At 38.1% G+C, this 13,350-nt stretch overlaps 1 protein-coding gene across 2 annotated transcripts in view; it reads right to left on the bottom strand.

The window, feature by feature from the left end:
• MON2 (MON2 homolog, regulator of endosome-to-Golgi trafficking) overlaps positions 1-4,812 on the bottom strand; it is a 120,408-nt gene extending 115,596 nt beyond the window's left edge. For both annotated transcript variants that reach the window (XM_054580029.1, XM_054580030.1), the window contains exon 1: positions 4,307-4,812. In XM_054580029.1, coding sequence (XP_054436004.1) covers positions 4,307-4,417 — 111 coding nt within the window. In that variant the 5' untranslated portion in view covers positions 4,418-4,812. The remainder of the gene's footprint in view (positions 1-4,306) is intronic.
• Between the last annotated feature and the right edge of the window lie 8,538 nt (positions 4,813-13,350).

The raw sequence follows: 13,350 nt of genomic DNA, 5'->3' as shown, positions 1-13,350 counted from the left end.
CCCACTATTGTTGCAGACCCTATCTTTCTAGCTCTCTCCCCAGCTCCATTGCTCTTTGAATAAATTGGTGCTGCTAGTCCCTTCACCCTTCCATCTTCTTCCAATCAATCAAAGTTCTGTTGGATTTCCTTCTATAGGAATCCAACTTACATTTTATGATCACTCAACCACTTTTTCTGCGAAGACTCTTAAAAGTTCCAGTCAATTTCTTCTCCAAAGTGATTTACTGATCCTCTCAAACCTCCTATCACTTATTTCATCACTAATTAATCACAGGATTAAGCTTGTTTTCCTATTTTACCAAGAAAACAGAGGTCACAGGTCAAACTGTCCACAACTTCCTCTCTCTACTATAACCCTTACACAAATTTATCACATTAAAACCCATTTTTTCCTTTTCCCTTCCTCTGGCAGAAGAGAATATGTCCTGTCTCAGATTGAAACCCAGTTCATACACTTATGCTCCTACAACTCCAGCTTTCTCAGGGACCTTGCTCTAGCAAGTATTCCCTTTCCCTCCCATATCCTTAACCTTAGTTGGCCCATCTCTTTTCCTTTAATGCTTTTGTTTCCCAAAGTTCCTTTTTTAGCCCACCTCTCACTTATACACTCTTCCAGGCACATCTTACCTATTCCTATCACTTCTACTATCATGTATAAACTGATACTCTTAAATCTGAAATTCTAGTCCTCCCCCTTAGGTATCAAACAATCGTTTTCAAATGCTTACTGGTCACTTCCACTTAGATGTCACCCATAAATCTTAAACTTAATGTATTCATGACTAGTCATCTTCCCCCAAAATATTTCCTCCTATATTCTTTCTCTTCGTGATCCACTTAGTTTCCCAAGCCAGAAACCAGAGAGGTATCATAGATTTCTCCCTCTACATATGCAAAGGTCACTATGCCGTGGTAATTATACCTGGTAAATCTCTCTTTAATCCACACTCTCTCTTCCACCCATGTCTACCACAATGCAAGCAACTTCCTGTCTACCTCTACTGCTACCTCAATGCAAGTAATCACTTTTTAAAATCTGCTCTCTCTGCCTCATTTTCAATGCCTTGTAATTCTTCCCACCAATACTGTTACAGTCACATTACTAAATATGAATTTGATCATATGCTCCCTCTTAAAAAGCTTTAATGGCTCCATTCTCCTTCAGCATCAAATTTATTTTACATGGAAGACAAACATGTGCTCTTTTTTCTGCCTAGAATGACCCAAACGTCACCACCACCTTCTTCTGTTGGCTACCTTCTACTCACCCTATAAAGACTCAGCTCAAGCCCTAAGTGGTGTGGCTCAGAGGGTTGGGTGTCGTAGGTTGGTGGCATGAGAAAGGCAAGCAATAGATGCTTCTCTCCCTTTCTTTCTCCCTCACTTCCCCTATCTCTAAAATAAATTAATAAATCTTAAAAATAAAAAGACTCAGCTCAAGATTTACAAACTCCTAACCAAGCTTCCATGCTCAGTTAGATCCCTCTCATCTGTTTCCACAGTCATGCCTGCAAATTAGAAATGACCAAAAAGTTTTTATTCATTAAATTCATAAACATAAAGTTTCAGAGTTTACTGCTTCTGAAGGTCACTGAGTATCAATTACACAGAAGTGATTTTACAAAGCATTAAAGTGATTTTTAAGGCAAAGAATTCTCATGCATATAGTCCAAAACAAATTAGCTAGTATATCTGTGCAATTAAAAAAAAGAAAAGAAAGTTACTTTTCTGCTGAAGTATGAAGATTTATATTTAAGGACTAAGGAAAATAAGTAGGGGAAAAAAGAGGAAGGATTGTATTACTGTTATTATTTAACTACTCCCCTTATTATAAAATGACAGAATAAAAACTATTTAATATACAAAGGATAGATTTATAAATGAAAGCAATTAAGAGAGAAAACTATGGACAAAATCCAAAGATAAGTAATACCAGTATATAAGGCACTATCCTTTATCAATACCCTTTTTCTTCTGTTTTTCCATCAGATCTGAAATCTTTAAAAAATCCAGCTTATCATTAATTTTAAAATACATATAGCCAAGCACTGTGGACCAAAAAACAAAAGTTACTAAAAACTTAAAGACTAAATACAGAATGCGTCACTTCATTCTACCTTGTTTAAACAGTAGTAGAGAAGGAGATATCCCTTCCAAAGCACATATGCGATTAGCAGTGTATTGTATGAAGTTCTTGAGCAGCCTAATAAGTAGTCATAAAGAGTACTTTCAGGTAATATATGTGAAGATACTGGGAGAGTGTAAACTAGCAAAGTAGTATGCATATGGAAATGCTTCTTATATGAAGAAAGGCTTTGCCTTAGAGTCTACCAAGCACTGATACCACGCCCCCCCCAAAAAAAACAAATAAAACTAAAAACTTATCAGTTCCTTAAGGAACAAAAGCCAAAAGCTGGCATTGTTATTAAATTCCAGGAAAAATTTAATTCAACCAAACTCATTTAGTATATTGAAAGTTAAGGTTCCCTCCTAAAAAAAACATCGCTATTAACCTAATTACATCATTCTTGTCTTAAACTAGTGACATAGTCAGTCATTTTTCAGTTCCTAAAAAAGGGCCTTAAGCATATTAGAAATGCCATTGGTTAAGGAGTCAAAGTTCTTATATTCAATAAATTCTTACAGAGTGTGTGCTATATACAAAATTATGTATCAGAGATAGTCATATTTAGTTTTGCCATTAACTCACACACTAGATGCAATTACTAAATATGTCTTTAGCCAATGTTCAAGTGAAAAAGCTAATGAGCTTTATTGAAAGTTCCTAGATTAGAAATGAAATGAGTTCTGGAACTCGGTAAGTTACCTGTTTGGAACTCTGAATGCTCTTTCCAGTAGAAATAATGTAATAAATGGCAACTAAATTCCCAAACTAGAGGCCTACAATATAGAGGAATCACACAGTTTTTATATTAGTTATAATAAGTCAGTTTTATAAATTATTGTTAATACTGTAAAATAGGATTTGACATTTTCTAAATAAGAGCATTTCTCTTATAATTGGAAGAGCCTAATTTTAAAAACTAGTTATTACTTTCAACAGAAGATGATACAGAGAAAATGAAAAGCAATATCAAAATAAACTGTTGAATATCTGAAATAAAACATATCATAATGGTCATCTTTCCAAAAGTGGTACTTCTGGTTCCCATCATTGAGTACTATTTGCTTACTTTATTGAATACTAGATGGTGTTTGTTAAAGACTGATGAGACCAAAGCACTTACAGAAAAGTTAAGGTACCTTGGCAGGCTAAAATCCAAACTTTTTTGAATAAGTTCTAATTTCAGATCTTTATAATAATAAAGGCAAAACATTTAATTAATTATGAAACTATTACAAAATTCTTTGATGAACGTTTAGGGCCATTAGTAAATGAAATTGCAGGTATACCAGACCATGTTAAACAGAAATAAAAATAATTGCTTTGACAAAAATATCACTTAACTATTTTATTTCAGAAATGAGGAAAGCTATTGAGCAGCTTTTTCTTTTTTTAAAGTATAAGAGAAATTAAGTGGCACCTTAAGAGAAAGAGCCAATAATGACTAAATGTTAAAAAATTTCAATTCAGGAAATATTTGAAGAATTTAGTTTGTATATATTACTAACTTGAGCTTCTTTAATAATATCCTTCTCGCTCTGACGTCTTTCCGACCATAATTTCATAAATCCACCCTTTAATCCTATTTTACACCTGAAATAAAACTGAAACTCAAAGAGGTTGTATTCGCAGCACAAACTTCCCACTACAGTATTGCTCATAACAAAGTTTAACATGGTTACTGTGGGTTATCAGTCCATACAGTAAGTTAGGTGTCTCTGGATAATTTATTAATACTTCATGAGTTGATAGAATTAAGCTGTATGACAACATCACAAGAAAAACTACTTCCAATTGAGTAACACGATAAAGGTGAGGAGCACAGATTTCACCACACGATGAATACTAGCTTTTAGAAGCAACAAACATAAAATTCTGGCTTAGTTTTTCAGAGTTTAAAAAAGGCCAGAAAAGGCGAGGCCAGAAACGGCTGAATCGGCTCACACCGCGAACTTCATTCCTAACTCCAGGGAACAGGAGAGTAGAGAAAATCAAAGCGCCTCAGACCTCTCCAAAGAAAACTATAAAAAGCGTTTGTGGAACAACCCACCGACTTGCAAATATGGACAGGTGAAGGCCAAATGAAAATTAGACAGGGCTGGAGGATGGCTGTGAAGGACTGGGTCTAACAGGAACCCGCAACTTACAGTGCCTTCTCCCGACGTCGCCCGAACCTTACCTCCTTGACAGGTGGAAATTTCTTCTTGCACTCCAGGGACAAGGCCCTTAAATCGCTCTGCATATTTTCCAGCAGCTTCTTCACTGCCTCGGGGCTGTGAGTGCCTGACATGATCCACCAAGCTCCGAGACAATTTCAGAGCGGCGCAAACGAACTCCGGCACTGTCAGGTCCTTGGGGCGTCAGGCAGCTCCCTCCACGCACCTCCGGACCTTCCGCAGCCCGCCTCTAGGGCTCCGCGGGCACTCCACTGGGCCTGGGATGCCAACTCCGAGCGAGACCGACCGCCCCCCGCAGCCTCCTCGCAAACCCCTCGGCTCCTCGCTGCGGCGCCCCCGCAGTCGCCCCGCACCGCTAGGCCCCGCCGGCTCCGGCAGAGGAGCCCACTATGCGGGCAAGTCCCTCCCGCTGCCGCGGGGCCCAGCCACACCGGTTGTCACAAGCCAACCTGGCCAGAAGCTTCAGCGCTAGGTCCCCAAACCCCACAGAATCGCCAACGCCATTAGCCGAGTCGCCCACAATTCCGAGCGCGGCCGGGACACGTCAGCAGCACTTCCGGGCACCGCGGCCACCGCCCCCGCCTTGGCCAACCCGGGAGGGCGAGCCTCAGGCAGGGCGTGGCCAGGGGCGTGGTCACACTTAGGGCCGGCTCGGTTCCGGAAGGGGACACCAGCGTCCGAGACGGCTTACTGCTTCTCTTGCCTCAGCAAAATTTGCTTCCTTTTCAGTGAAAAGTGTCTGAACTGAGCATCGGCTATTGCTTGGCGTATCTCTTTGAGTGTGTTTGTGTTAAGTTGTATTTCGGTGTAAACAGGTTGCTTCCTTTTGGATTAATCATCATTTGTCATGTCCTTCATTTCTGCCCTCTCGAATCTCTGGGTTAGTGGCCCCAAATCAACACCTACCTCCTTTTAATTTTTTAACACCTCCAGGAGCACCTAAATTGCAATTCCTCCATAGAGGTACACTTACTGCAGAACAGTCACTTATTTCTCTTATGTGGAGATAAAACTTCCAGACCCTCCGCTGACATTTCACCCGAAGTAAAAGCCAAAATTCATCAGTTCACGGACCAGGCGCTACGCGATCTGTCCCTCCAACTTCACTGCCTGTCAGCCTCCCTGCTGAAATGAAAGTTTCAGAAGCGTTGGGATTTTTTTGTTTGTTTCCTGCTGTATTTAGAGTTCCTAGAAGAGAGCTTGGCACACAGGAGATGATCAATAAATGTGTGTTGAATGAATGACTACCCAACTATAAAAGCAGAGTTTTGATGCTCAAATAAGGAACGATATAGGCATGAAGTGTCAAATATATGTGAGGCAAAGATAAACATAAAAGTCATTTGTGCTTCGCTGAAGATTCAAGTGAGTGTGCTTTTTCCCAAGACATTTCACAGCTACTGAGTAGGAAGTAGAGAGAGGTAGGGTGAAAACCTGAACCAAGGTAGAGGTAGGAGATAAAGAAATAAGAACTTTTAGAAAACTGAGCTGTTGACACCTTTACAGAATGGAAGACTGAGATTGTCAGTGGGTGGCAATGTTCCGCTGTAAAATAAGAAGGACTTAGACCACAATTACTTTGTAAACTAATTTTTTTAAATTATTATTCTAAGAAGAAGCAAAGTAAAAATGGATGAAGGTGGCAGATGAGGTAAGAGTGGTAAGCTCCTAGTGGAGGAATTTGGATCATTTGTGCCTATTACACAGCTCCTATGGTATAAACTTTATGTATTAAAAACTGAATTTAGCGGGTGGAAGCTTAGGTGGAATATGTAGCAGTCATTATTCTTGAGGCCCCACGGAGCTTTTAAAAATGATCTTTCTAGCCCTGGCTCATGTGGCTCAGTTGGTTGGAGCGTTCTCCCGAAGACCAAAAAGTCAGGGGGTTGCTTCCCAATCAGGGCATGTACCCAAGTTGCAGGTTCGATCCCTGTTGGGGTTCTTATGAGAAGGCAACCAATCAGTGTTTTTTTTTTTTCTCTCTCTCTCACTTGTTCACTCTCTCCCTTTCTCACTGAAAGCAATGAAGAATGTCCTCAGATGAGGATTAAAAAAAATTAAAATGATCTTCTAATAATTGGCCCAGTAGTTTAGGATCAAGTTTTTGTCCAGTGCCTTTCCTTATGTAACCACTCTTTCTTTTAAAATTTAATTGGTTTATTATTAGTAATTTTGGCATGATTGACTTAAAATCAGCTTCCTAAGAGTCTTTTCCATCTCTGTTATGTACAGTTGAGGGAATGCAATTGGAATTCATTCATTAAAAACAATACAATGATTGAAAAAACAATATTTATTTATGGTGCAACTATTTCCAATATAGTATTCTGTAAATTTCTTTTAAAAAATAGTTTTCTACATATATATGCCCCAAAAGATGGTTCTGCCCCAGAAACAATGCATGGTTTTATACCAAAATCAAATAAATTAGCAGAGGTAAAAACAATTTTTGGTTCTGTAAGTTAAGAAATGAGCTAAATTCAGTAGTTAGCATTCTAAAAACAAATCATTTCTCTTCTAGTAGCAAAAACAAAATTCAGATACATAGTGTTCTTATGTACTTGAAGAAGTACTTTCTTTTTTAAAAAATTTAATCTATATTGTTATTTTTTTCTATTACCATTTAGTCCCCTTACTCCCCCTCCCTGCCAGCAATCACCACACTGTTGTCCATGTCCATGAGTCCTTTTTCCTTTTTGCTCAGTCCCTCCACCCCCAAACCTACCCCCCCAGCTGTCATTTGCTCTCTGTCCATGAGTCTGTCACCGTTTTGCTTGTTAGTTCAGTTTGTCCATTAGATTCCACGCATGAGTGAAATCATATGGTGTTTGTCTTTTCCTGACTGGCCCATTTCACTTAGCATAATAGTCTCAGGTCCGTACGTACTGTCACAAAAGAAGTGCTTTCAAACTCATAGCATACCTATAAATGTTGGTATGAGTGTAAAATGGTCTTCTGTGGCTATAAAATCCATCCTCACTAAAAATTACATTAATAAATGCCTGATAAACTTGATTTTGTGTTACCACAAGCAATGCTTTCATTGTATTATCGAGTAGTAGTTAAGCCTCAAGCTCTGAAGTCAAAAATCCTCAGTCTGAACCTCAGCCCTGTTAGTACTTTAGCAATTTATTTAACCTCTCTAATCTTCAGTTTCCACATCACTAAAAGAAGACAATACAAGTGTTTTCCTCTAAATGAGATATTGCTGGTAATGTACAATGCTTGGCACACATAAATTAAGTAATGAGTAAATGTTTTAAGTAGGTAGTAGAAAAAGATAACTCGTTGCAATCATCACTCACTCTTTTATTAACTTCTAACCAGACTTAATTATGAGCAAATTTAACCTTCTAGTTGAAAATTAGGAAACCTATGTATTTTTCTGAGCCTTTGTTATGAATCTTTTGGAAAATTAATCTATTTTACCACAATCGTATGTTCATGTGTAACAAAAAAACTTGTCTAATATCTATCTCAGTTTAATGATGAAATATAAATATTACCCAACCTACCTTTCTAGTTGTTTAATCCCTCATTTTTCAGCATCATTCATTTATTCTCCTCTTGGATTTTTCTCTCTTCTACGTACTCCTTAGATATTAGTATTTCCTAGAATTCTATTCTCTGATTTCTTTTTTTTCATTTATTATCCCAGAATGGTGTTATGTACACCAGTGGTTCAATTACTACCGATCTATTGACATCACCATATATAACCTCCCTATTTATAAACTCCAGTAGAATGATCAGTTTAACAGATATACCACAACAGGGACACCACTTGGGTTTATTTACCTAAGGGATACAGAAAGGAAGGTAGATGCAATATCTGCTAAGAGATAAAAAGGAAAGCTTCTAAGCCTTCTAAATATTCAAACTTTCCGGAATATGTTACATCAGACCTGGAAGCTTCACTTCCCCTTCTGGTCCTAGCCTTACATACACAAAGCTAGACTGGTGCTATACAAAGTGTTCTCTAGAGATCACCTCACCTAGGCAAGGTAACTCATCAACCTCATTTTATATAATGCACAGCATGATAGCTAAGTTGCAGTACAGAGGATATTCAGACATAAACAAATCCTTTATTCTCAGCCTTCCTAGGTTAACACAGCCTAGTCCAAGTACTTTCCTGAATTTAAGCCTATGGGAATAAAACAAGAAACTGTTGCCAGATATTTCTGAAAATCATGGTATCAAGCTCTTGTACACAAACTTATAACTCCAGAGCTCTTATGTGAGATCCAGACATTGCCTACCCTACATCTTTACCTGAAAGTCTCATTGGCACCTAACATTCTTCCCAACAAACAGAGTTGGTCCTCTATATACATTATGTTTCCCAATGAAAGGAATCACCACCCCACTGGTTGCACAGACCAGGAATCTAAGACTCAAACTTGACTTTCCCAGTTCCCTCATCTACTGCACCTAAGGGGAATCAATTCTGTTCATTCATTCAATTTTTTTCTCCATGCTCACTAGCTTGATTCAAGCCATCATCATCTCTGGTTTAAAACAACAGTTTCCAAACTATAATTCCTACCTCTAAGTCCATTTTCAATTTATTTCTCACACTGATCACAGAGTCCTCTTTCTAAAATGAAAATATAAAGCTCTTTATGACTTTTCTATTATTTTCAAATTAAAGTTCAGACTACTTTACATGGTATACCAGTTAGATTCTTTTAGCAGTAGAGGTTCAAAGAAATAATGCATGAGAAAACAGAAGAAAAGGAATTTCACAAAGCCAGATCCTATAGGAATGTAGAAAAGCTTAGTGTTCTTAACTGCTTGATTAATCTCAGCAGCAGATGTGTTTTGCTTGCTTCTTTCTCCCTTCTCTAGTACTTAAGAATTACCAAGACACATTGACTCTATATCTTTGCTAAAATTTCTCCTACTTCTAGTAACCAATTGCCTCACTCCTAATTCTGTATGTATAGAGATTCTACTTTCTCATAGCTTCTGCTTCTTCATGTCTTTCGCTCCCTCATGGCCTCTGCTGTTTTTCTTCTTTCTCTGTGTCTGTTTAATTTCTATCTTACTACCTTACCAACCACATATTTTCTCTTTATGTATCACATTCAAGTTTCTGAAGAAAAAGTCTAAATAATTCAGGAAACTCAAAAAACTAAAAGAAGAAGGAGTAGGAAGAGGAGAAGAAAAAAAAAAAGAAGCCCTTTGCTTCTCAACAACTTTCAAGCATCTTTGTAAGAGCTAGTGACCTGGGAAATTCTTGTATGGTAGATGGGCATCTATGTGGTCCAGGGGCTTCAGTAAGCAAGGAATTCCCCACACCACTAAGCACGTTGATTGCCTGATATCTACATTTAGGATAGCCATGCTTTAAAGAGCAGCTTCCTGGTAACATTGGACACAGAACCCGAGAACCAGCCCAGGCCAAACCAGCCCAGGCCAAACCAGCCCAGGCCTGTTCGCATTGCCCCTAGTTTCAGACAGTTTGACTTCTGGATCTCTGAGTGTCATCTCAGAGTGGGGCCAGTAGGGACGCAGCAGTTTCCCAGGTGCTTGCCATTGATAGGCAGGCCAGAGAGAGCAACCTGTGCTTGTGGGAGCATGCTCAACTTTAGGCTAAAAGAAAGAGCCAAAAAAGAATGCAGTCCCGATGGCGGAGGGGACACTAGGTATCCCGAAGCAGGAGGGCATGTTGGGGGCAGAAAGGATTGAATGATTCCCCAAGTCAGATGGAAGAAGCAACCTGCCCAAGCCAGTGAATTACCTGAGATTTTGTGAGTCTGACCCTGCCAGTTCTGCTATAGAACAGACAGGGTCCTTCCAAACTAAGATGGGAAAATAGCAAGCTATTTTCAGTGACTTTGGTTTCAGAAAAAAAAATGCAAGGGGTAAGAAGGCCTGCTGCAAAAAACCCAGTCAGTACCAGCTGCTGTGCAGAGCCCAAGTTCAGGTGAAAGTAGAGTTGACATTATGGGCTTTTGAGATCCTGAAACTCAAGAGGCACATGCAAAATCTTGGGGTTAAATCATGGAAAGAAACAGGGTCTTAGGCAGAGCTTTATAGCATTTGAGAAAAGTCAGAACAATGAGGAACTCCAGTTCCAGGCATAGTTTTCACATGGGAAATCCTGTGTCTACAAGGCCCTTAGCCAGATCAAAGGAAAAGGAACAAGTGCCATATTAAGCAGGCTCTGAGGATGGGAGTAGTCCTAGCAGGGAAGGGGGTGATGAAAACCCTGAGAGTCACCCTGTTTCAATGATCAAACAAAGGGACAAAAGGTAAGTTCCCTGGAAACATACAAAAACCCCCAACTTGTTAGCACAGCTGAGCTGGATCTGATCTCTGGGAATGCATGGTCCTCTGTTATAACTTGTGAGTACAGAAAGCCAAGAGACCAGAGAGCAAGGTGGGTACCCTTTGCTTAGCCCTTCAATGTCAACTAGACATGTCCTCATAATGTCCACAACCCTTGAAGGAAGTGGTTTCCTGGGAAATCCTATATGGCCTTTACCCTAGACTTTTCAAACCTCTTAAGCAAAAACTCAGGGAAACTAAATAAGAAGCCCAAGGTTGCCTGGCTGGTGAAGCCTGATGCTTTGAGAGTATATGGTTTTTCCTTTAATCTCTATCCCCAGATGAGAATATATGCTGAATGTAAAGGCAGAAAATTTTGTTATTTGGAGTTCCCAGGAGAAGCCAAATCTTTGTTTTGGGGAAAACAATCGATAGTCATAACAGTAGAAACTTACTCCAATTTACTGTTTTAACATGACAATACAAATATTAATTTTTACTATGCATCAGTTATACAGCTTAAAAAGTAAAAGATTTCACACATCTAATTAGAAGCACTTCTTTAATGTGGATCTTAGAAAAATCAAAGCTAAGTGCAGTAATTTATACAGCTGGACACTCCTGCCCTCTGCTGGCTAGAATTGACTATGACCAGACTATCTCAGTTTAATTGTTTTTACATAGTAATTCTTGATACCTGTCAACTTTTCTAATAGAAGATCGCCAGTTCTTCCTCTATTTGGACCAGGAAATTTCTTAGTTTATTTCCTGCAAGAGGCATACAAAGAGAGAGACAGAAAGAGAGAGAGAAAGAGAGGCACAGAGACAGAAAGAGAAATAATAAATAGATACAGAACACCTGGCATTTCTACCTTCCCCTCCCCTCTTTACCTTATTGCATTGTAATAGACTGCTCAAGTACTGATTCGTTTCACTATATTGTAAGAAGACAGAAACGATGCTTTTCTGATTCAAAATATAATCAACCTAAAATAGTACTTGGAACTATTTCTGGTGTTTTGTCTTAAATTTTATTGATTCTCTTCTCTTTCCACCACTCTGCTGTTGAACCCATCCACTGAGTTATTTGGTTTATTATTATTATTATTATTGCATTTTTCAGATCTAAAATATCCATTTTTTAATCTTCTAAGTCTTTACTGAAAGTTTCTATTTCTTTGCTTAGACTCTCTATTTTTTCATTTGTTTCAAGGATATTCATAATTGCTAGTTCAAGCATTTGAATGATGATTCCTTTAAATATTAGTTGGATAATTCTAGCATTTCTCTGTCATTTCAGTTCTGCATCTATTGATTGTCTGTTTTCATTAAATTTGAAATGGTTCAGTTTTGGTATAATAAGTGATGGAAACCTGTACAATTTTAGTATTATGTTACAAGATTCTGGATCTTATTGAAACCTTCTGTTTTAGTTCACTTTATTTAACTCTACTTCAGCAAAGCCTCTCCTTCCCTTACATCCCTTCCTTCTTTCCTTTCTTCCTATTTACTGTATTTATGTATTTATTGGCACATGGAACATTAAAATGGATTGAATTTAAAATAAAATAAAATAAAATAAAATAAAATAGTGCTTGGTACATAGAACATGGTGCTCAGTAAATATTGGAGTGAATGAGTGGAAGCCAGAGAGAAAACTGGAGAGAGACTGAGAGAGAGGAGGAAAAGAGACAAGACCTACTATTTCAAGGACTCTTCCCACCTATCTTTGAGAGAAAGGTTTATTTCAGAAATACAAATATTGCACTTAGTATGTTCTAGGCATAGAAAATAGAAACCCAGTGAAGCTGGTACATACACGCATTTGACAAATACTCTTATATAGTACCTATAATAACCCTAAAAAATAAACACTATTATATTCATTTTACAGATGAGGATACTCAAGGGGGAACAGGTTAAGTTAAACTTCCCAAGCTAAATAGCTACTAGGTGATGCGGCTTGGATTTGAACCCAGGAAGTTTGCCTCCAAGGCACACACTTCGAAGCAGCAGCACAGTACCTCTCTAAAGGATGTGATGAAGAGGGGATAGCAGAGACAGAGAAGAAAAATAACTTCAGGAGAATTGTACCAGTCTCTCCATGTAACTCACCTTTTTTTCATCTCTGGCAACATATTTATGCCAGAGATGACATCACTATAGAGAAAAACAAATTCATCAGTCCGGTGCTTTTCACACTTGATTGCAAAAGGGGAATTATTTGCATTGGTGGGTAAAGCATCCATAGAGTGGAAGCTTAGCAGACCCACTACAGTCTTAGGGGGAAAATTTCTTAGTAGTTTTTTATTATAACTTAAAAATTTATTAAATCTTTTCACTCTTAAAAATGGATAGATCATCCAGACAGAAAATCAATAATGAAACATTGAACTTAAACTACACGTTAGATCAGAAGGCCCTAACAGACATTTACTGTACATTTCACTCAATAGCAGTAGAATACACATTCTTCTCAAGTGCACATGAAATAGTCTCCAGGAGAGATCTTAGGCAACAAAACAAGTCTTAATAAATCTAACATTGAAATAATTGAGTATCTTTTCTAACTACAGTGGTATGAAATTATAAATCAATTTTAAGTGGAAAACTGAAAAATTCACAAATATATGAGATTAAACAACATGTTTCTGAACAACCAATGGTCAAAAAAGAAAAAGAAAAAAATATCTTGAGAGAAATGAAAATGGAAATGCAGGATACTAAATTTATGGGGTGCAGCAAAGGCAGTTCTGAGAGAGAAGTTCAT

Source organism: Pteronotus mesoamericanus, unplaced genomic scaffold, assembly GCF_021234165.1.
Source record: "Pteronotus mesoamericanus isolate MK-2021 breed Mesoamerican mustached bat unplaced genomic scaffold, CSHL_Meso_final contig_56, whole genome shotgun sequence".
Classification (NCBI taxonomy): domain Eukaryota; kingdom Metazoa; phylum Chordata; class Mammalia; order Chiroptera; family Mormoopidae; genus Pteronotus; species Pteronotus mesoamericanus.
Note: the sequence above shows the minus strand (reverse complement) of the source record. Positions and strands in the feature narration are given on the sequence as shown.